The sequence below is a fragment of the Periplaneta americana genome, chromosome 8, assembly GCF_040183065.1.
Source record: "Periplaneta americana isolate PAMFEO1 chromosome 8, P.americana_PAMFEO1_priV1, whole genome shotgun sequence".
NCBI classification, from domain to species: domain Eukaryota; kingdom Metazoa; phylum Arthropoda; class Insecta; order Blattodea; family Blattidae; genus Periplaneta; species Periplaneta americana.
The window spans coordinates 162,409,262-162,434,808 of NC_091124.1; the positions used below are offsets into that span (position 1 = coordinate 162,409,262).

Below are 25,547 nucleotides of genomic sequence, written 5' to 3' on the forward strand. Positions count from 1 at the left end.
GCTTCGTGACTGTATATATTAGACTGTGGTCAAACGAGAAGTGGTAGTTATATTCCTATGAACTCAAGCGGTCAATTAATGCAGTTTTTGGAAAAAAAAAAAGGGCACACAACCCTATGTGCCCTTATTCCGGAATCTGCCTCAATTTCTCTTCTTTATGTATATCTCCCCATGTTTCTTCTCCCTTCCCATATTGCCTGCATATCATAAATGATAACTGTGACTTGTTCATATTGCTACTTGGACAGTGACTTCTGAGTATATCATTCATTATAATTAAATCTCTTCCATTTTAATAGAGATTTACTGAAGTCATTTTCCTTGATTTAGGGAAAGTCAATCCCTTGATTGAGGACTTAGTCTTGGTGCTTCACTCTAAGCCCTTATACATTCCTTAAGAAAATCTTTCAGTAGTCTAAGTGCAACACTTACTATACTATTTCCAACTAAAGATTGAAGTAGACGTAAACAAAACTGAAATTTATTACTCCGCAATCGCAAGCTAGTTACCAAAGCAGCCACCAGGGCGCATTATTTTCAGCAAGTGAGCACGCAGGGCAGCCATCATCTGATATATTGCAGACAACATTTCCACACATTCATTAAACTAATCCATAAAATGCTCACAGAAAGTTAATGACAAGACTTGCATGATTTTAATAACAATAAAATGTTATTAATATAATAATTAGATTCTACTTATGTCAGTGTGTGAACTCGTATACCATTAATCATTTCTTGATAGCGGCTCTATTCCCTCCATATCCGACACAACCACAACACTATAACACATGCTTCTTGTACTGACTGCTTTAACAATAGGCTACTGCAATGCAATACAACAATCACTGTCGTCTACCACGAACAAACTGTTGTGACTGAGACATTGACCTCGACCTCAGATGGTGCGAGAAAGACGAAGTCGGGTATTCACAAAGGCATCTTTCACGTGATCAAGGCATGCATCTCTCATGTGATCGTTCTCGGAACGCACACGTGCTAGAGGCAGGGGGGAGACGAATTTTGTGCTGACACGGTGATTCAAAAACACAGGGATATCGAAGAATTTTCATTAGTTAGATACATGCGCGTTGATATGGAAGAGTTCATTATTTCTCTACTGGGAATAGTGGATTTTCTGTAGATTCGTAATTAAATGTTGTTCTTTGAAGAGCGGACAATTTCTTTAATTCTATAGACATTTCTTTGAGATTGGCAACACTGAATCTCGCACTGTGTTATTAGCTGTGCTGATGTGCTCTGTGAAGCTGCAGGTCACCTTGGGAGAAACTTAATATCTATTTCGCATGCGCATTGCCGTAATATACATTACAATGATTTATCATGCAATATCTGAAACTACTAATATAAACATATTGTTTAAATCGTAAGAAAGTGTTCTTATAAGCATGTTTAATTTACCCATATTCCATGTATACATTTTATTATTTTAGAAGGAACTATTTTAATGTGAGGAAGAAGATGACAAGCATGAGCTTGGAGGCGTTGTGCGTTCAATAGCCAATCAGGAACCATTAAGCCACGTACATTTATTTACATTTACTTCAATCTTTAGTTGGAATGAGAGTAGAAATTTGATGAAGGAATCTTAATGGAATATGAGAAATTGTCCACAAGATTAGCCTCTTTATCATTTATGAATTTACAACTTTGTATCTTGACTAGTAATTTTTGTTCATCAAAACGCCCCTGCAACTCGTAATCTTGAATTTGCATAACATAGTAAAACTGAAAGCGTAGGAGAGAAGGGGCACTTTGGTACAGGGGCAGTTTGGTACAGTTCAGATATCTCACTCAAAAACAATTGAATGAGCTTCAAATTTATACCACCAGGAGAGAACAAAGTATACTACTTTTGGAGGGAATTAGGTAGCTTCCATTTTATATTCTGAGTTTGGATGAGTCAGTCGTTGGTTTTTTGTGCTTCAAAAAATTTTTTGCGACATTCACTCAGAGTTCATATGAAAGGTAAGCAGAGATTTTATTATTTTGATATATGATGAAACAATGAAGCAAACATTCAGCTTCAGAACTGACTATATTAGGAATATTGCCAGAAATAATAATATATAGCTGGATCACTTTATCAAACATGTGTGAGTGGCACATTGGTACACAGTATGAGGGGTAGTTTGGGTTTGGTACAATGCACGCCATAATTCCTTCTGCTCATATTGGCCTCATAAAATAATTTACATCAATGAATAAATTTTGTTAACGATGGAATTACAATAAACGAAATTTTTTTTCAGACATGGTCAGAGAATATATTAAAAAAACAAAAAGACATGAGATTCCAGAAGAAGACGTGGCTTCAGCTATTAATGTCATATTAGATAAAAGAATGAGTGTTCGAGAAGCAGCTAAATGTTACAACTTGAAACCAATGACCTTGCAGAACAGAATTAAAAAGCATAAAAATATTTTGGGAACTAATGCGTAGGGTCAGCATGTGTTAGCAACTTCAAACCAGAATGCATTTTCATCCAGATATGCAACAATCAAGTATTCACTTGCGCACAAGAAGTAATGTTTGAGGAGTATTTAAAAACCTGTTCACAAATTCACTAAGAGTTGACATACAAGAATATTAGAGAATTTGTGTATGAGTATTCCAAACACTTGAACAGTATAATCCCTAAGTCCTGGAAGAACGGAGAAGTGCTGGTGTTGACTGGATGCAAGGTTTCATGAAGTGGCATCCTTCATTAAGTCTAAGAAAACCAGAGACCACCAGTCTTTCACGTGCAACTAGTTTTAATCCCAGCAATATGAAAGAGTTCTTTTAAAAACGATATTCGCCCTATGCGAATATATAATTTAGAAGAAACAGCAGTAACTGCTGTGGTGCAAGCACCAAAGTTTGTAGCTGAAACTGGGGTGAAGCAAATAGGATAGGCTGTTTCAGCCAAAAGAGGCCAATTGGTCATATTCTGTGCCATTATCAGCGCTACAGGCCAGACTATGCCCCCTGTTTTCGATTTTCCTCGTGAGAAATTCAGGAACATTTTCCTTCAAGGAGCTCTTCCTGTAAGTTTGGGCTTCGCTTACGAAACAGGCTGGATGACTAGCAAATTATTTATTGAAGTACTGAAGCACATCCAAATGCATACAGAAGCTACAAAGAATGATCCAATATTAATATAGCTAGATAATCATGAATCACATTATCTTTTGAAAATATTTTATACTGTAGGAGTAATGGGATCATTCTTTTATCATTTCCTCCATACTGCACACACAAAGTGCAGCCATTAGATGTATCTCTGTATGGTCCATTTAAAACATACTGCAAGGCTGCTTTCAATGAGTGGTTACTAACTAGTCCAGGTAATACAGTAACAATATACTTCATTGCTGAACTGGTGAGAAAGGCTTACATCTCAGCCTTTACAGTAAAGACTATTCTGTCTGGTTTTCAGAAATGTGGAATTTGGCCATTCTGTAGAACAGTCTTCAAAGACAGTGATTTTCAATCATAATATGTGACTGATCGTCCTCTCATTGAAGAAGAATCAGAACAAACTAATTGTCAGATGTCTCCTGAAGAATCGAGTCCCAGTTCTCAGACATCTTGTGTAGAACCAGACCATTTCATCTCCTCTCAGACATTATCTGATCAGCCAAATCCTTCATGCTCCAACCTAGAGATGACAACAAATTCAAGATAATGTGTAATCCCAGAAATAGTACAGCCATATCCAAAAGCCAAATCTAGAAAACTACAGAACAGGGGACGACCAAAATGTAAATCGAGGATTCTTATCGAGACCCCAGAAAAGGACAAAATTCAAGAACAGGAGATGTTTAAGGTTGAGCGAATAAAAAGGAAATTGATTTCTCAAAGAAGCTAGTGGAAAAGCAGAAGAGATGTAAATGTGGCAATAATACAGGATCATCAGATGACACATCCTTCCACAGTGACTCATCTGAGGAGTCCCTTACTTCTTTTACACAGAACATTATCAGTGAAGACAGTGATATTACATTTGTCCCTGTGATTGATTCTGATTCAGGGAAATGTAACATTTCAAGCAATGATTATGTTTTGGTTAAATTTTGCACAAAAAAGTCTATCAGGTAGTAGGCCTATGTAGGTATGGTAGAAAAAATTGTCAGTCGTGAGTTTTTGGTAAGCTCCCTAGGAAAGACTGAAGGTGCTTGGAAATTTGTTTTCTCTGGAAAACAAGATATTTAAAATGTAGATATTGAAAATATTATTCTTAAGCTGCCTGCAGCACACAATATCAAAGGTCTCAGCTCATACACCTCATTTATTACATTTAGTGTCGATCTTACTCGATTATAATGTTTCCTAATAACAATTATTGTTTTGTGATATTCTGATATCAGTTGAGTTAGATAATTTCAGTTACTAGTTAATTAATGATGATTCTTAGCATGGAAGGCTACATATAAAAACATTGTAATATTGTTTAGATGTATTTTTTTTTTAAATAAATTACAGTAGACTATAAAAGCTGTTACAATTGTCCTAAAGTGTTTTTTTATTTGTGATGATTCTGAATTCTTTGTGATAAAATTTCATCATAAGAAATAAATGTTTAAAAGTGTTTCCATTGAAAATAATGTTGATGTACCAAAGTACCCCAGACATGTACCAAACTGCCCCCAACTAGGGTACTTCGGTACAGAATGTTAGCATCAATATGTGGCCAAAACTGAACAAATTTAAGTAATGATAAATTCCTTGTTATAGCATTATTCCTAGCATAAGGTAAGTGATGTACTGTTAAATTTTCATTTCAGTAGTTATAATAACGTGCACTAAAAAAAAATTAAAACATAAAAAGTGTACCAAAGTGCCCCCTTCTCCCCTATTCTATCGTTTAAGTCGTTTTTAATGGTGGTGGTTACTGTGCTTGCTTCTGGACCTAAATATTGCAAGTTCAAACCCTGATGAGAGCATCTAAAGTAGGGTACAGCTTCCTTTAGAGAAGTGGTTCCCAAACTTCTTGAAGGCATGATGCACTTTTGGGCGAGCCTTTTGTTTGCAATCCCTCACTACCATACTTAACCCCATTCGAAAAATACAAATCCCTGTAAAATCGAAAACAATGACAATTTTATGGAAATCTAGCTTTCAGCTAAGCTCCCTGTGAAGCAGACTTCATTAATTTCAAGGAAAAAATTGTTCTGGGACCAGGACCTTTGGCTTAGCACATCAACACTCTACCGACTGAGCTACCCAGGAGCTTCACCTGACACCATCTCAATTTTTCCCTTCCCCCCACCTCCCCTTGAAATTATTCAAATTTGCTTCACAGGTAGCTTTACCTGAAAGCTAGATTTGCATAATATATACGTTACTGTAGGTACATTAACAGAAAACCACAATTTCAAATCGCACAGAGTTTGTGTGCACTTGACGTGGGTTTCTGGCATTTTGTCAGTCGACTTGAGGTATATGAATAAAAAATTTAATGAGCATTTTCAGAATTGAAGACCTCCCAGGAATAAGAGTAACCAACAAAACTGTAATTCGTGTTTCAGAAAAAGGAAAATAATTTCAGGGGTATGTTTCACTAGCCCTATATTTACTATCACAACCATTTGACTAAACAAGGATAGAAGTTTATTCAGCCATTGAATGCAATAATTTATTGTTATAAATGCTTCAATAATTTTTTTCCATCTATACAATATATTTCAAGACTGATGTTACATCTTTCTCTGGAGAGGTCTTCAATTTTGTTCGTGACATGCCACAACACACTTAGTATGATATAGTGCCCAAGGTTTTATTTTATTCCAGAGCAGTGGTTCCCGAAATGTGGGTCGCAACCCCCAAAATAAAGCAAAAATGCCTTATTAACATACATTCATTTTGTATTTAGTTGAACACAAAAATAAAAAAAAAAATGTTTCAGTAGCTATAAAGTAAAAAATAATGTAGTAAATATGCCTGTTTTTCAGAAAGTAGCTTTTCAAATGCAGACTCTGTATTTGATACCATTTTCAAGTTCAAGGAGATTTCTCGCTGTTGTTTTGATGGCAATCATAGACGAGAAATTTATTTTGCATACATACGAGGTTGTAAATGTTACAAAAATGTTGTAAGCTCGAGGTATTTTTGCATTCTTTTGATCCAAAACTGGTCTTATGCACTGTGAAAGAAAGTCTAGTTTTAACATTCAATCAATAGGTACATGTTTCAATGAGTTGTTTTTTTTTTACAGCTAGTTGAATGTAACTTGTCTAACAACGAATTCAATATCCACCTGTGACTATCATAATATTTTGAATTTGTTCTGGAAAATACTCAAGAAGCTGTTTAAAATTATGCAAACTTAAATGATGTCTACCAGAAATCAAGCTTCTTTATAAATCCGTTGATTTTATCCCGGGATATTATTATGTTAACATCTTGGCTTTGCAAACTACTATTTAAAGTGTTCTAGTGTTCGAAAATATCAGCAAGGAAGGCCAGTCTAAAAAGCCAAAGAGAAAATAACTGGAAAATAGATTTGCATATGCCAATATTTTGTCTTGCAATTATCGGTACATTAAAAGTTATATTTGGGGATAACTCCCTCGCATACAAGTAAAAGTAGAGATGACATTAATAATAAAATTTCCAAAGAAGGAGAGCTATTAGACAGCTAAATTCGGTTTTCTGGAATGATAAAGTTACAAAACAACTAAAACAATTACATATAAAGATAGCAGTGGAAAGTATTTCTACTTATGAAGCTGAAACATGGGAGCTTAACCAACTTGTTAACCAGAGCTTGCTTGCATTAGAGATGAACTTCTGGCGGAGAAGTGTTGGTATCTCCAGGATGGCTTGTGTTAAAAGTGAAATGATAAGACAAAAAAATGGGAGTAGACAAAACACACTTGGACACCACAAAAACTAAACGACTCCTATAGTATGGCCAAAGAAAGTGTGACAGTGATCTCCTGTACAACATAGAAAGAAAGAAAGACAAATGAAGACTTGGAAAGAAGATGTTTTAGATTCCATGGCTGCAATAGGCCTTCAAGAAGGAGACTGGAATGCTAGGAGAAGATGGCTAATAGGAAGTTCTACTCTTAACTGGAGAACACTTTTCAACACATTACCCCACGAAAGCAATCTTACTTCCTTGTGATAAAGAAAATTTTCATATAACGAACCCATATCTTCATAAATTTGCTGAAAATATGAGTTTGCAATGCTCTTTCTTTGGTGTAATTTGCCATTTTAATGAAGATATCCTCTGGCAGTATTGGCTTCAAGTGGTTTATAAAATAAAATATCTTCCATGACACCATTCTCTGTTTCACATTTTACAAAAACTATGAATTAGGCATGGTTGGAAATATCTGGATTTGTTCGTCTGGAATAAGAATACCATGCATTTCTTAATATTTCTCAAGAACTTGTATTTGAATACCTTCGCGATGTCACATCCTTCTTTGAATTGTGTATTTGCTTCAGTTTGAGCTTGTCAGCCTCTTTTTGTCCAACCATTATTTGCACCATAGCTACAACTGTCGGTAAAATCAGATTTTTGGCAATTGTATATGGATTACAAGTTTTTGCAATGGTAAATACAACTCAATAACTTGCTATTTATGTTTTTTCATTAGTGCTGGTTGACAAAGTAAAAACAGTGCATTCCTTGTGGAGATAGTTTAGCTTTCTTTTAAAGAATTCTACAGATTTGAATCTTACGTCTGAATGTTCGGTATTTAAATGTCGAAATAGCTTTCATGGCTTCAAATTTTCATATGACAACACTTCTCGACAAACTAGACATAGAGAAATTTATCGGAAATAATGGTAAAATCATATTTGAGTTAGTCATCACTATACAATGTATTTTTAGTTCTGTTTTTGTCGCTGCCAGATGTATAAAGTTCCAATGATCTTTTTTAAAAATGTATCCATCTTTAACAAAATGCGTATAGCTCATATTAGTTGTTTAATATTCGATATTTCACTTGTCACTTGACAGTACGAGGTAGAGACTGGAAATTATATATATATATATGTATATATATATATATATATATATATATATATATATATAGTTGAATTGTTTCCAGAAGACTTCCATGCCAGCTAATTATGAATAGTGTGCACTCTTGAATATGCTGGAAAGTCCAGAAAACAAAAACAACAAATTGAGATATTGGGTAACAACGTAAGCATCAATTATTTCTGTTCGCGTAGGCTTCCGCGGCTGGTGAACATGATGTGTGGATAAGCTTCAGGGCTTCTACCGCGTTGTCTTGGTGTTATTGGCTGACGTTTCGACCGCTGTGTTGTGGCCATCTTCAGAGCAGTTGTTGGATAAGGAAATAGTCTGCCAGCTCTTATATATATAGTAGTCTCGATGGGGGGAGTACTTGCTGTGATAGGTCGTAGGTTCTCCTTCTGGCATCTGATTGGTCCTACATTGTCCAATCCGGTTGAGGTCTGTATGAAGGGGAGTATTCATATTAAATACTGGCCCTCACTCTTTCGGACCTTATGAGGGCCAGTATTTAATATGAATACTCCCCTTCATACAGACCTCAACCAGATTGGACAACATAGGACCAATCAGATGCCAGAAGGAGAACCTACGACCTATCACAGCAAGTACTCCCCCCATCGAGACTACTATATATATAAGAGCTGGCAGACTATTTCCTTATCCAACAACTGCTCTGAAGATGGCCACAACACAGCGGTCGAAACGTCAGCCAATAACACCAAGACAACGCGGTAGAAGTCCTGAAGCTTATCCACACACCATCATTTATTTCTGTTTGTACCTTATTGAACTAATACTGCAGTGTCATGGTGGTAACAATTTAAAGTACAGTAGAATCCTGATTATCCGTCACCCTATTAACTGATTGGCGGATTATCCGACTGTCTTTCTCGGTCTTTTTTTCTTCAGAAATAAATAACTTACATGAAGTACTGTTTTGTACATCATATTAGCAGGTTCTACATATGTTTTTGCTAGAGAGTGTTATTACAAGCCTTTATCGTTACACACCACTGTCTGCTGTTCGAATTGCCGTTCTATGATGTAACTTGTATATAAAATCTCTTCCACAGGTATTAACAGAAAACGTGTTGTGCTAAGTATAAAAAATGGAAATAATTGAATGGTATGAGAAAGAGAAACTGTGGCTCATCTCGCATCAGAATACGAGATTGGAGTTACAACTGCGTGATTTAGTAAAAAACAAGGATAAAGTGTAAAAAAGTATGTAAATCTACAACATGAGACTTGTATTCCTATCTTTCCTGAGACAATCATTACAAAGGGTTTCCTTGTCTCTTAAAAACCCGTCGTTGGCAACCAGACTTAAATTAGTGAACTTCTGATCCAATACCCAGCGAGTTAAATACAAGACCATGGAGGAAATTGCAAATCTTTCATGGTACGGATTATCCGATTTTTTTCGATCAACCGTTCAGTCCATCCCCTTTATTACCACGGATAATAGAGGTTCCGCTGTATTAGAAATGATGTTTACATAATATTTCGTGTCATTGTTGCACCACATACTTCTATTCTGGTTGCTCTTTGGGTTATATCCACTGATTTTGAGTAAAATTATCATTGAATAATTTCAAGGAAAAAATTATAGGAACGATGTGAAAATTCTTTGGTGACATCTTGGTCTTGCAGCTGTCATGGGATTCACGAACCACAAATTTCTGTGGTTACATTGTAATCCTTTAGTAATAGCTGGGCACATGCACTGAGAAGTAAGAAATAATCTGTTGCCTAAATTAAACAACATTTCTTCAGAGCAGAATTTTAAATCTTTTTCAACATGTGGCACACTAAGTGAAGGTGAAAGTGAAGGTGTAATTTAAAATCCCGTGGTACACTCTTATAATATAAACCAGTGGTTCCCAATCAGGAGGGAATATCGAGGGTTTTAGAGGGAATGCTTACTGTATGTTGGCTTGTGCCATGTTTGTTGAATGTTAACTCTTGTGGGCTCACTGTTTTACTACTCTTTTTACTTTCATTTTTCTAATTTACTTTGACAACCTTACTTTTTTTATTTTCTCAGTTGAAAATAGCTACCGGTACCCTAGAGTATTGAAAATCAGTCTCCATGTTGATTATATAAGTGTTGATTATATGCATGTTGACTGAAAGATGTATACATTTAAACTAATAAAGTAATCTATAGTCGCGACACTGTTATTCCCAGCGTGACTCCTCCTCTTTGCTTACGTCTTAGGAAGTGAAGGCTCTATAAAGTCTAGGTAGGTAGTATCGTTCGCCATTTTTGTTCTTTCGTTGCCGAGCTACCATACGAGGAATCTATTTGCCACTCCGTTAAACATTATAATGTCGTAGTTCCTATGATAATAAATCAAACACACTGTAATTCAGCAAATAATTGTGTGGCAAATAACGTCCTCGTGTGCTTTCTGTGATCGCCAATGAAAGAGCCAAAATGGCGGGCGATTATATTAAGTATTTATCTGCCTTAAGAAATGAATAACGTCTTGTTCAGTGAATCACAAGACCCACACGTTTAAATGTAGCCGACCTGCAACGCGATTGGCTGCTGGAAATTAGAGCGACGGGACTATAGGTTAAGGCTACTTTGCAGTGAGTAAAACATTTAAATATATCTGTATGTCGGAGGTAAAGGACACTAGGTAGGTCACAAATATTGAATTTTACACAAGAGCTAAATGAAAGTGCTCTTTAACACGGTATCTTATGGCACATAGTAACCTTTCCAACAGGCTAACTCGCTTATTATTACACGTAGAAGTTAGTGCTTTGCACCACTAAAAGAAAGCAAAAAAATTAAATAGAAATATGCAAAAACCTCAATTTCGTAAAAAAATGGACATAGTGCCCTATACCTCCGATGTGCAATATGTTATCTCAATTTGTATTTGGCATCTTGTGTACTTCAGCCACAGGAAAATACAGGCACTCATGCGACAATATAAACTTGCAACTGTTAGCTGGTTTAATCATATGTAAACCTATCAGAGGATGCAAAACTGTTTTTGTCTTCTTATGTTCTAGACAAATGCAGAGCACAGTCCCATGTTATTGGATGTGATAAACTTGACTGCAATTGCAATTCGTCGCTTAATTAAAACATCAAAGAAAATAAATGCATTCAAGAACATGTGTCAGGAAGACCAAGTAGCACTGTTGAAAGGCGGGTGCACAGAAATCCTCATTCTTCGTAGTGCGATGACGTATGATCCTGATAAAGATTCATGGAAGGTAAGGTGTTTCATAGGTCAGTCGCAGAATATTTCTCTGCTATCTTGACTGATCATGTTCAGTATTTAGTGGGGCTATATTAGACGTTGGATCGACCTCTTATCTCATTTCACTGTTTTAATAGCTTTCATAGACTACTGCAGTTAGTTATTATTTAGGTTGAAGTTTTGAAAGTCTGACCTGCATCTTAATTGATGCTATGTTACTTACACAATTGAAAATTAGACATGTAATTTCTTTGTATTACATTAAACAAATTGTGAAATTGAATTGGCTTTGATAATCAAGTAGTTGTCATACTTCTTGGTCTAAAGTACACACATTTAATCCTAGCTGGAATTGATGAACTTCAGGCATAATCTTTTTGTGGCTTGCGTTAGATAAAGAACATAAGCTGTTGACAACATGTAGCAGACTTACTGTATGTGTAAGATCTCATTGTTGGCCACTGGCGTAGCTCAGTCAACCAAGGCACTTGCCTGCTAATTTGAAGTTGCGCTCGTACGTGGATTCGATTCCCACTTGGGTTGATTACCTGGTTTGGTTTTTTCCGAGGTTTCTCCCAACCTTAAGTCGAATGTCATGTAATCTATGGCGTATTCTCGGCCACATCTCTCCAAATACCATCTCACTATTTCCATTCTCATTGATGCTGAATAATAATAATAATGATGATGATAATAATAATAATAATAATAATAATAATAATAATAATAATAATAATAATAATAATAATAATAATAATGGAACATTAAATCCAGACGTTTGAGATGGGCAGGGCAGGGCATATAGCACGCATGAGCGAATCCAGAAATGCATATAGAGTGTTAGTTGGGAGGCCAGAGGGAAAAAGACCTTTGAGGAGGCCAAGACATAGATGGGAAGATAATGTTAAAATGGATTTGAGGGAGGTGGGATATGATGATAGAGACTGGATTGATCTTGCTCAGGATAGGGACCAATGGTGGGCTTATGTGAGGGCAGCAATGAACTTCCAGGTTCCTTAAAAGTCAGTAAGTAATAATAATAATAATAATAATAATAATAACAATAATAATAATAGTAATAAATCATTTATTTATTTTGGTGGTGTTAAGGCCATCAGACCTTCTGTTCCACGCCACCAGAAATATGTATACATTTAGCGAAAAAATAAATTTATAACGTTCATTCAAACAAAACAAGAACGTTTACAATGACAGTAACACAAAACAAATAATGAAAAAACATAAAAAAATTTAAATTTGTATACAAAGCTTAAGATCTATATTAATATTATTAATCTAAATAACTAAATGAGGAGAGGCAATTAATAATGTAAACAAGAAATAGGCTACAATAATAAGTGATTATGCAAAGGCTTGCAATCGACACATCTAGTAACTTATTAATGATAAATTTCGTTAGACAAAAAAGTGCGTTTCTAACTTAATTTTGAATTGATAACGTCCAGCAATACCTGATGTAACTGGGTAGAAAATTTCAAAGACGAGGTAATGATACTGTATAGGAGGATGAATATAATGATGTTCTGTGATGAGAGATAGAAAGAAATGTTTTATTCTGATTCCGTACTGTTGTAAAAAAAACTGAAAATGTGCTTCTAGGCAAGTAGAAGTAGAGGTATGCAAGAGTTTAAATACTAATGCCAGTGTATGCATGATTCTTCGTTCCTTCAGGCGAACCTATGCCAGAAGCTCGAGGGACGGTGTTACATGATCAAATTTGCGCGTATTGCAAATGAATCTTATACACATATTATGAGCACGCTGCAATCTCTCAACTAGGTTATGGGTTGTCAGCAAGGAATCGCAATAATCAAAATAGGGAATCACAAGTGTCTGAATAAGAATCTCTTTTAGGATAAATGGTAGAAATGTCCTCGTGTGGTTTAAAGAATAGAGCAATGGGAATATTTTCTTACGTATGTATGTTACCTGACTATTCAAAGTTAGTTCACTGTCCATAAAGAAATCAAGATTCTTAACGGTTTCAGAATATTCTATTGATTTACCATTTAGCTTTGTGTGTGGTAGGTTATGGTGGTTAAGTGTTCCAAGCAGACATTGATGTTCCATTACAATAGACTGAGATTCTTGTGGGTTTAATCTTAATTCAAACTTATGAGCCCACATGGAGATAAGGTTCAAATCGTTATTCATTCTACTTATTGCGTCATTCGTTTCATTGGAGTGGAAATGGATGTAAATCTGTAAGTCGTCAGCATACATGTGATATTTACAGTGATTTATTGTTTTCGTAACGTCATTGATGTAAATCATAAATGTTAAAGGCCCTGCAGGGCTCCAGACTTTACAACTAGCCATTCAGAAGAAGAACTGTCTGCTATGACACACTGTTAATGATCGCAAAGATAGGACTCAAACCAAGAGACAGCAATTTCAGAGAGGTTAAGAAATCCTAGGTCTGTATCAACTGCGTCAAAAGCCTTACTAAAGTCAATTAGCGTCAATAAAGTCAGTTTCTTTGCATCAGAGGCCACGCAGATATCCTCATTGACCTAAATGCTGTAGTTGTACTGTATCCAGATCTAAATTCTGATTGATAATCGTCAAGTAAGTCGTGCTCAGTTAGATAGCTCATTAGTTGTTTGTGAACAATACATTCCAGAACTTTCGATAAAGTAGGGAGGATGCTGATAGGTCTTTAATCATTCAGACTAAAAGGGGTCTTAATCTTGGAAAGTGGACAGATAAAGGCTTTTTTCTATAGGGATGGGTAAATGGAAGTCATGAATGAAGCATTAAATATGTGGGTCACTGTTGGTAGTATTATCTGTAGAATTATCTGCAGTAAATTTATTGCTTATTTTATATATTTCTTCAGCTTCAGTGGTGATTCGTTTTAATGCCGTTCTTACTTCAGTTTCGGTTACATAACGAAAGTAAAATTTATCCCTTGTTGTAGGAGGGGTAATTTTTAACTCCTCAATAACTTGCTGCTTTTCTGTTTCGTCCAAGGTGAGCGTCTGCATTGTTACAAAGTGGTCATTTAGTCTTTTAAGAGAAAAGGGAATATTATTTACAATAATAACTTAGTAGTTGATACAGCGTCATTAAATAACCAACTAAAAAAAAAAAGATGCCTTTGTTCACGAAGAGAAATGAATGAGGCCAAAATTCTTTGTTCAACATAGATGTCACCATGATAATTGTTGTGAAGGCCTCTATTATAAATTTAAATTGTTAGCTGCCTCCCATTGGAATCCAGAAGGACGCAGTATACTCTCCTACATGAATTTTACAATATTAAATGTTTACATAAATTTGTTGACAGAAAATTAAAATAAACATATATGAATTATAAAGTGAAGAAAAAGAAATTAAACAGAGTGAATATGATGACTTAGAATTTGGCAAGAGCATTTCAAAACTGAAGTTATGATGTCAGTAGTAAGTGTCTGTGGTAGTTCAAAAGTCTTCCTGAAGCTTTCAAAGAACTTGGGAATCACACCACGAGCTCCAATAAGAAGACCAATCACCTCAATGTTTTCAAGCTGGTATTTTGCTTTGAAGCCATGTATGGTGGGTCCCTATCACCACGGCATGGCGCGTCCTCAGGTTGCGGATAGAGGAGACGGCCTCCAGATATGGAGGGTAGCTGCGAATATATTGAATAAGCAGTCGTGGACAGCCGATAAGGGGTGGTCCTCCAGCTTGGGGGTTGGGCGAAGGGCTAACAACCCATCACCGTAAAAAACAGCTTGTTACGAATTCCTACAGTAAGCCTCGGAATAGGACTGATTCTCTGGCACGACCACAGCAAAGGAATAAGGTTTTGAGATTTGGCACTTGGAACGTAACTAGTCTTTATAGAACAGGAGGGGTAACATTAGTAGCAAAAGAACTAGCTAGATATAGAATAGACTTTGTGGGAGTACAAGAGGTTAGGTTAGATGGGAATGGCATATCACAAATAGGAGATTACTTGTTGTATTATGGGGAAGGAAACAATAATCACCAATTAGGAACAGGATTCTTTGTACATAAAAGAATAAAATCAGCAGTAAAAAAGGTCGAATTTATCAGTGACAGGTTATCATATTTAGTACTTAAGGGTAGATGGTGCGACATCATAGTTATAAATGCTCACGCCCCTACAGAAGAGAAAGACGACTATATAAAGGATAGCTTCTATGAGGAATTGGAACATACTTTTGATCAGTTCCCTAGGTATCACATGAAAATTTTATTGGGGGATTTCAACGCTAAAGTAGGACGGGAGGATATTTTTAGACCAACTATTGGAAAAGAGAGCCTACACGCAATTAGTAGTGACAATGGAGTTAGATTAGTCAACTTTGCCACATCGAAAAATTTAATTGTCAAAAGTACAACATTCCCCCATAAGGATATACATAAATATACTTGGACTTCTCCAGATGGATTGACACACAACCAAATAGATCACATCTTGATAGATAAACGGAGACATACTAGTATAGTAGATATTCGAACTTTCAGGGGTGCAGACTGTAATTCTGACCATTATTTGGTGATTGGAGAATTAAGAGAAAGATTATCAGTAGCCAAGCGAGTAGAGCAACAAGTTAATATTACTAAATTCAATATTTTTAAATTAAAGGACGAGGAAGCTAAGCAAAATTATCAGGTCGAAATTTCGAATAGGTTTGCCACTTTAGAAAGTTCCGACGAAGTTGAGAAAGAATTAGATGTTAATAGCGTGTGGGAAAATATCAGAGATAGTATTAAAATTTCAGCTGAGCAGAGCATAGGTTATTATGAAACTAAGAAAAAGAAACCGTGGTTTGATGAAGATTGTTGCATGGTAGTAGAAAGAAGGAAACAGGCAAAATTGAAATTCTTACAGGATCCAGTTGAGGAGAAGAGAGATAATTATTTCAATGAAAGACGGGAAGCAAGTCGTACACTTAGGAATAAAAAGAGAGGTTACTTGAAGGAAAAACTGAATGAGGTAGAAACAAATAGTAAGAATAAAAACATTCGAGATTTATATAAGGGTATAAAGGAATTTAAGAACGGATATCAGTCAAGGGTAAACGTGATCAAGGATGAGAATGGTGACTTGCTTGCAGACCCTCCATCAATCCTAAACAGATGGAAAAACTATTTTGCGCAACTACTAAATGTACATAGGCCAAATAGAAATGATCGGGACGATATTGAAATACAAACTGCTGAGCCATTTATACCCGAACCCACCCTTTCAGAAGTCGAAATTGCGATAGAAAATCTGAAAAAGTACAAGTCTCCAGGTATCGATCAAATTCCAGCAGAATTAATACAAGAGGGTGGAAGTGCATTATATAGCGAAATTTATAAACTTGTACTTGCTATTTGGGAAAAGGAAATTGTACCAGAACAATGGAAGGAGTCCATAATTGTACCTATTTTTAAAAAGGGGGACAAAACCAACTGTGGTAACTTTCGAGGAATATCACTTTTGTTGACGTCGTACAAAATTTTGTCCAATATTCTTTTGAGGAGATTAACTCCGTACGTAGATGAAATTATTGGGGATCATCAGTGCGGTTTTCGGCGTAATAGATCGACTATTGATCAGATTTTTTGTATTCGGCAGATAATGGAGAAAAAATGGGAGTATAAGGGTACAGTGCATCAGTTATTCATAGATTTCAAAAAGGCATATGACTCGGTTAAGAGGGAAGTATTATATGATATTCTTATTGAATTTGGTATTCCCAAGAAACTAGTTCGATTAATTAAAATGTGTCTCAGTGAAACATACAGCAGAGTCCGTATAGGTCAGTTTTTATCTGATCCTTTTACAATTCACTGCGGGCTAAAGCAGGGAGATGCACTATCACCTTTACTTTTTAACTTCGCTTTAGAATATGCCATTAGGAAAGTTCAGGATAACAGGCAGGGTTTGGAATTGAACGGGCTACATCAGCTTCTTGTCTATGCAGATGACGTGAATATGTTAGGAGAAAATACACAAACGGTTAGGCAAAACACGGAAATTTTACTTGAAGCAAGTAAAGCGATCGGTTTGGAAGTAAATCCCGAAAAGACAAAGTATATGATTATGTCTCGTGACGGGAATATTGTACGAAATGGAAATATAAATATTGGAGATTTATCCTTCGAAGAGGTGGAAAAATTCAAATATCTTGGAGCAACAGTAACAAATATAAATGACACTCGGGAGGAAATTAAACGCAGAATAAATATGGGAAATGCGTGTTATTATTCGGTTGAGAAGCTCTTATCATCCAGTATGCTGTCCAAAAATCTGAAAGTTAGAATTTATAAAACAGTTATATTACCGGTTCTTCTATATGGCTGTGAAACTTGGACTCTCACTCTGAGAGAGGAACATAGGTTAAGGGTGTTTGAGAATAAGGTGCTTAGGAAAATATTTGGGGCTAAGCGGGATGAAGTTACAGGAGAATGGAGAAAGTTACACAACACAGAACTGCACGCATTGTATTCTTCACCTGACATAATTAGGAACTTGAAATCCAGACGTTTGAGATGGGCAGGGCATGTAGCACGTATGGGCGAATCCAGAAATGCATATAGAGTGTTAGTTGGGAGACCGGAGGGAAAAAGACCTTTAGGGAGGCCGAGACGTAGATGGGAGGATAATATTAAAATGGATTTGAGGGAGGTGGGGTATGATGATAGAGACTGGCTTAATCTTGCACAGGATAGGGACCGATGGCGGGCTTATGTGAGGGCGGCAATGAACCTTCGGGTTCCTTAAAAGCCATTTGTATAGTATAGTATATATATATATAGTATATATATATATATATAGTATTTTGCTTTGAAGTAATCAACTGTTGGCAGATAAATGTTGATCTTTTCTTGATTGACATCCTCCGGCTGGCTACTCCCCGTTTCAATTCTTGTGGTAGGATCAATTATATAACCTTTCTTGGTAGTCTGGGAATACGCTATGATGTCAATACGTCTAGAGGAGCCATTAGTAGCAAGGCAAGAGACTTCCTCTTCTACTGTCCAAGACTTTTTTTTTCAAAGCATTTGCAATCAATGATCGAACATGATGATGTCTGGCATTTCGGAGGAGTAAACCTCTGTTACACTGACCTTGGACGTGGGCAAGGGTTTCAGTCTCCAGGCATCCATGTCTGCACTGGGATCCGTCCAAAGAGCAACCAGGTACTCCTCTAACTGCTGCTAAATTGGCATTCATTTTAAGGCAGGTTACCCATTCAGATGTAGATAGTCCAGACTTATTAAAAATCCAGGCATTGGCTTTAGGTACTTGGCTGTACACTTCTACACCTCTGCCTCTTCCAGGCATTACTTTCCAAGATTCGAATTCTGTATTCTTAATGCCTCTCTTAATTTCCTAGACACAGATTTACGAAGTTCAACTGGACAAGGGAGACTTAGATGTTGACAGGAAAAATTAAGTTCAGACATCAAAGGTATATCATGTCTGCTTGTGTATAAAAATATCCACTGACTTACTGGTGCTGAATGTGGAAATTGAAAATTGGTGGCAATGGTCCCAAGACAAGTTGAGAGAAGAACCAGTTGTCATTGAGTAATCAACATTGGGAGTCAGCCATTTCAATAAAATTTTGCACTGACATCATGACATATCAGATGGACAGTTGCCAAGAATGTTGACTCTTTTGCTAGTTTTGAAGTACTGTATTCTGTTGAAATTGCTTCCTTGAATGATACCATACCTCAATATTCGTGTCAGTAACAACTTCACAGATTCCTAGATTACTGTTCTGTAGAGAGTCTGCTGAAGGGATTACGTGGATTTGCTTTCCTGCAAACAGTGGCATGGTGTCCATCAACGTTTAATTTCATATTTTTGGGAAAAATTAGGTGTTCAGAACAACAAATAAGTGGTTTAGTTCATATTATTGCATGTTCAGACTGCTGCAACAAAACTGCACAGAATATTTGCAAATGATGCATTATGTGTAAGTGTGGACATTTTTTTTATTCACTGATGGGTAACTAGACTTTCTGTCATGTACCCATTTACTCATAAATGCCAAAACAGTAATTATTTTTGCTGTGTCTTCCCACATTTAAAAACATTCTTTTAAAATACATTCCATACTGTGAAGAAACATCATTTGCATACAACACTGGTGTTTCAGTTGAGCTCTAGTGTGTATGAATTAAATGAATTCTTAGAGGGATCGTGATAAAATATATAAATTCAAGGTTCTAGAGCAGTGATGTCAAAGCAAGCGCACTTTTCTGACCTTGACATCATGCACTGGCATTAAGCGCTAAGTATGGAAAGAGGAAGGGTTATTGTATGAATAAACAGCCTGTTGGATTAAGAAAACAGTGGTGCACAAACTTGAAATGGAACGTGAAATTTTATGTCGTTGTTTTTATATGGCTTCTTTCTGTTTGATATTATCTATATTGTCTGTAAAACAAAAGTACTAATACGATGAAAGAGTAATGGAACGGAGAAAAATTCTCTCCGGCGCCGGGATTTGAACCCGGGTTTTCAGCTCTACGTGCTGATGCTTTATCCACTAAGCCACACCGGATACAACTCCGACGCTGGTTAGAATCGTCTCAGATTAAGCTCCAACTCTTGGGTTCCCTCTAGTGGCCGCCCTCTGCACTACGTCATAGATGTCTATGAACGCAGGACCGAAGTCCACACATGTGCTGAGGTGCACTCGATATGAGTGACTAGTTGGCCGGGATCAGATGGAATAAGCGCCGTCTTAAATCATGAAGTGATTTACGCATATCATATATATTATTTTAATGTACCGAAGTACATATGATATTTCCATGCAGATATTCTGCGTCATCATACGATGAAAGAGTAATGGAATGGAGAAAAATTCTCTCCGGCGCTGGGATTTGAACCCGGGTTTTCAGCTCTACGTGCCGATGCTTTATCCACTAAGCCACACCGGATACAACTCCGACGCCGGTTAGAATCGTCTCAGATTAAGCTCCAACTCTTGGGTTCCCTCTAGTGGCCGCCCTCTGCACTACGTCATAGATGTCTATGAACGCAGGACCGAAGTCCACACATGTGCTGAGGTGCACTCGATATGAGTGACTAGTTACCTGGGATCAGACGGAATAAGCACCGTCTTAAATCACGAAGTGATTTACGCATATCATATATATTATTTTAATGTACCGAAGTACATATGATATTTCCATGCAGATATTCTGCGTCATCATACGATGAAAGAGTAATGGAACGGAGAAAAATTCTCTCCGGCGCCGGGATTTGAACCCGGGTTTTCAGCTCTATGTGCTGATGCTTTATCCACTAAGCCACACCGGCCGTCTGATCCTGGCCAACTAGTCACTCATATCGAGTGCACCTCAGCACATGTGTGGACTTCGGTCCTGCGTTCATAGACATCTATGACGTAGTGCAGAGGGCGGCCACTAGAGGGAACCCAAGAGTTGGAGCTTAATCTGAGACGATTCTAACCGGCGTCGGAGTTGTATCCGGTGTGGCTTAGTGGATAAAGCATCAGCACGTAGAGCTGAAAACCCGGGTTCAAATCCCGGCGCCAGAGAGAATTTTTCTCCGTTCCATTACTCTTTCATCGTATGATGACGCAGAATATCTGCATGGAAATATCATCTGTACTTCGGTACATTAAAATAATATAAAAGTACTAATACCAATTTCTTAATATTGCAGTTGTGTTTTAAATGTTAATAACATAATAAAGAGTTAAAAAGGAATATTCACATAAATTCCATAGTAGTACAACTATACTGTACTAAATGGATGAAACACATCATTCATAAAGAAAGTGATATCCCAAAAAAAGAGATTGAGTATGACATGATAAGTTGGAATTGATATTGATGGTACCTTTAGCTTATAAAAGTAATCAATAAACTAATCAAAACAATATTACAGTACAAAGCAAAGTTACCTAGGTGCTGTATATGTTTTAAGTGTAACTAATGTTCCATAACAAAACTCTTATCGCATTATGCTTTTAAGGCGATATTGATGCGCAACTTCCTATCATCAGAATATTAAATTATTGTCTCGAAATGTACTGAAGCTATAGAGCTGACATTTTTACAACACATGAGCATGTATCTTTTGCTTATGATGTAACAGTAGTTGCTTTGTTAATTCATTTTCTTACAAACAATTTCCATGCGAATATTTTCAAAATTTTCAATACACTATCTTCAGTAAAACATATTTACGGTATATTAGATTTACGAAAACATTCTGTAAAGCTACTAAATAAATAGGCCTATATATGAAAATTTGACTTCTCTATAAAAAAAAGTTGAGAAAATATTTCTTTTGAATAAAAAAATCAAACTTGTGAAAAATGAGCATTAAAATTAAAACTTACTTTCTTATAATGCACTTATACTTCTCAGACAAATCTAAAAATTAACATGGATACAGTTTTAGTAAGTTTTCTTCCCTTTATCTATTGAATCAGTGCTGGCCATCCCTGAATATAGCTCGACCAAGCGGCATATAATATCTCTTTCGTCTGTCTCTTTTCTTTCCACTGTAAAACGGTCAGGCTCTCCTGAGCTCTAAAACGCGCACTTGCTCCTATGGACATCAGTTGACATGACTGCTCTAGAGGAATAGGGTACTAGAGATCTCACAACATAAACATTATTATCTAAATACTGTAGTGGTTCTCAAACTGTGCACCATTGTACTCCTGAGCTTCACAGTGTACTCACAAATGTGCTGTAGGATAATATAGGATATCATATTATATTTATGACTATTGGAGTAGGCTGGATCACATAATCAGAATGGACACTAATTGCGTACTGGTACCCAACGTGATATCAGATTTAAAAGCAGGTTGTAAAAGGAGAATTTGAAGACCTAAATTACGATGGTTGGAAGATATCCAGCAGAAATAAGAAGATGGAGACCGCGGGCACTGGAAAGGAATGTGGCTGTGGTACCATACAAGATGAAGATGATGATGATGATGATGATGATTATTATTATTATTATTATTATTATTATTTTTGTGACTATTTAAAATTAAATAAAAGATATTGGCTTTTCTTTCATTATTTATTTTTTGTGGCTACTATTAGGCCATATGGTAGAAACAAATAGAATAAAAACATTCGATATATATATATATATATATATATATATATATATATATATATATATATATATATATATATAAGAGTATAAAGGAATTTAAGAACGGATATCAGGAAAGGGTAAACGTGATCAAGGATGAGAATGGTGACTTCCTTGCTGACTCTCATTCAATTCTGAACAAATGGAAAAACTATTTTAGACAACTACTAAATGCACATAAGCCAAATAAAAATAGTTGGGACGAAATTCAAATACAAACTCCTGAGCCATTTATATCCGAACCCACACTTTCTGAAGTCGAAATAGCAATAGAAAATCTGAAAAAGTACAAGTCTCCAGGTATCGATCAAATTCCAGCAGAATTAATACCAGAGGGCGGAAGCACATTATCTAGCGAAATTTATAAACTTGTACTTGCTATTTCGGAAAAGGAAATTGTACCAGAACAATGGAAGGAGTCCATAATCGTACCTATTTTTAAGAAGGGGGACGAGACTAACTGTAGTAACTTTCGAAGAATATCACTTTTGTTGACATCATACAAAATTTTGTTCAATATTCTTTTGAGAAGATTAACTCCATATGTAGATGAAATTATTGGGGATCATCAGTGCGGTTTAGGTGTAATAGATCGACTATTGATCAGATTTTTTGTATTCGACACATATTGGAGAAAAAATGGGAGTATAAGAGTACAGTACATCAGTTACTCATAGATTCCAAAAAGGCATATGACTTGGTTAAGAGGGACGTTTTATATAATACTCTTATTGAATTTGATATTCCCAAGAAAGTAGTTCAGTTAATTAAAATGTGTCTCAGTGAAACTTACAGCAGAGTCCGTATAGGCCAGTTTCTATCTGATGCTTTTCCAATTCACTGCGGGCTAAAGCAAGGAGATGCACTATCACCTTTACTTTTTAACTTCGCTCTAGAATATGCCATTAGGAAAGTTTAGGATAACAGACATGGTTTGAAATTGAATGGGTCACATCAGCTTCTTGTCTATGCAGATGACGTGAATATGTTAGGAGAAAATCCACAAATATTAGGGAAAACACGGAAATTTTACTTGAGACAAGTGAAGCAATAGGTTTGGAAGTAAATCCTGAAAGGACAAAGTATATGATTATGTCTCGTGACCAGAATATTGTACGAAATGGAAATATAAAAATTGGAGATTTATCTTTCAAAGAGATGGACAAATTCAAATATCTTGGAACAACAGTAACAAATATAAATGACACTAGGAAGGAAATTAAACGCAGAATAAATATGGGAAATGTGTGTTATTATTTGGTTGAGAAGCTTTTGTCATCTAATCTGCTGTCAAAAACTCTCAAAATTAGAATTTATAAAACAGTTATATTATTGGTTGTTCTGTATGGTTGTGAAACTTGGACTCTCACTTTGAGAGAGGAACAGAGATGAAGGGTGTTTGAGAATAAAGTTCTTAGGAAAATATTTGGAGCTAAGAGGGATGAAGTTACAGGAGAATGGAAAAAGTTACACAACGCAGAACTGCACACATTATATTCTTCATCTGACATAATTAGGAACATTAAATCCAGACGTTTGAAATGGGCAGGACATGTAGCACATATGGTTGAATCCAGAAATGTATAAAGAGTGTTAGTTGGGAGACCAGAAGGAAAAAGACCTTTGGGGAGACCGAGACGTAGATGGGAGGATAGTATTAAAATGGATTTGAGGGAGGTGGGATATGATGATAGGGAGTGGATTAATCTTGCACAGGATAGGGACCGATGGCAGGCTTATGTAGGGGGGCAATGAACCTCCGGGTTCCTTAAAAGACTTTGTAAGAAAGTAAGATAAAATGTTGTTGTACGACGTACTTTTAGTAACTTCATATTACAGTATTCGATTGGCTATCAACTCATATTGTAATATGAAATGATATGATACTCATATTGTAAATAACTGTTCTTACATGGTTCATTTTCATTCATCTGCATTCTATGTTCTGACCACCTCAGTCTGCTGGTGTTAACTGTATTGTTGTATGGGTGTTCTTCTACAAGATTGGGAATTTGGGACGTTACAAGGGTACCAGATAAAATTTCTGTGTTGTCTTGGCTGCAGGCTTGCCCAACACGTCATAAATTCAGGGTGGATCAACCGGGTTGTCTTATAAGTCCAGTGACTAGCACTGACAAGTGAGCTACTGTGACAGTACTTTGATGGAAGTAATTTTTATCTATTGGAGGTATTGCCATAGTATATGTGAAACTGGTAAATGTTACGTAAAAAGTCAGTTTTTAGAGTGGTTGAATCTGAGATATCTGAAATAGCTTAATGCCAATGATTTATGTTGAACTTTTAAAATATATTAAAAGAAGAGGTAAATTTTTCAGGGTTGGGTAAGAATAACCAGCCCATCTAATCTCACTTGATGTGAATCTAAACTTTCTTCTAAATTAATTAATGCAATATAAAATGAAAGCGAAAATGAATAGCCTAATTAAAACAATGAAGTGTCTGTAACCTTCACAATAAATGCTGAAAATGTTCTCTATCAACATCCAAACGCTTCTGTGTGCACCTTTGTGATAAGTTTACAGAACTGTGTACTTTTACAGACTTGTATATGACTTGGAATAGGTTTACAAAACTGTGTACTTTTACAGATTTGTATTTGGCTTGGAATAGGTTTACAAAACTGTTCTTTTACATACTTGTATTTGGCTTGGAATAGGTTTACAGAACTATGTACGTTTACAGATTCCCCATACACAAGAGCACTTGAATGTGAAGATAGATGTACTGAAGGAGGCACGAGGAAACATCTATGAAGAGCACCAGCGCTTCCTGCGCACATTTGATCCTCGTTGGCGCACAGATGAGAACATCATGTTGATTCTCAGTGCTATAACTCTCTTTACGCCTGAGAGACCACGGGTTGTCCATCATGACGTCATCCAGTTGGAACAGGTACATCTGCTAATTCAAAGTCTATGAAATCCGTAACATCACATATAGAAAATGTTTTATGCTTTATATTGGTTAAATTTCTGTGTCCATTTGTGCGTTCATACCTGCTTGCAGGTGATGAATTCTTAAGATTTATAAAAGTTTTTAGTGTGGTTTTCTCCAAAATATAAATGGAAGTCAGGAGGTCCACATCATTGATTTGCTGCTTGTAAAAAACTTTGCTTCTGCATATTAGGACTTCCAAAAGAAAAAAGAGAAAGAGAGAGCAGA

The 25,547-nt window shown here is 36.2% G+C and overlaps 1 protein-coding gene across 6 annotated transcripts in view; it reads left to right on the top strand.

The window, feature by feature from the left end:
* The window catches only part of Hr96 (Nuclear hormone receptor HR96), a 100,423-nt gene that overhangs the window by 32,359 nt on the left and 42,517 nt on the right, over positions 1-25,547 (top strand). For all 6 annotated transcript variants that reach the window (XM_069833965.1, XM_069833966.1, XM_069833969.1 and 3 more), the window contains 2 exons: positions 11,040-11,246; positions 25,068-25,277. In XM_069833965.1, the coding sequence (XP_069690066.1) occupies positions 11,040-11,246; positions 25,068-25,277 (417 nt within the window). The remainder of the gene's footprint in view (positions 1-11,039; positions 11,247-25,067; positions 25,278-25,547) is intronic.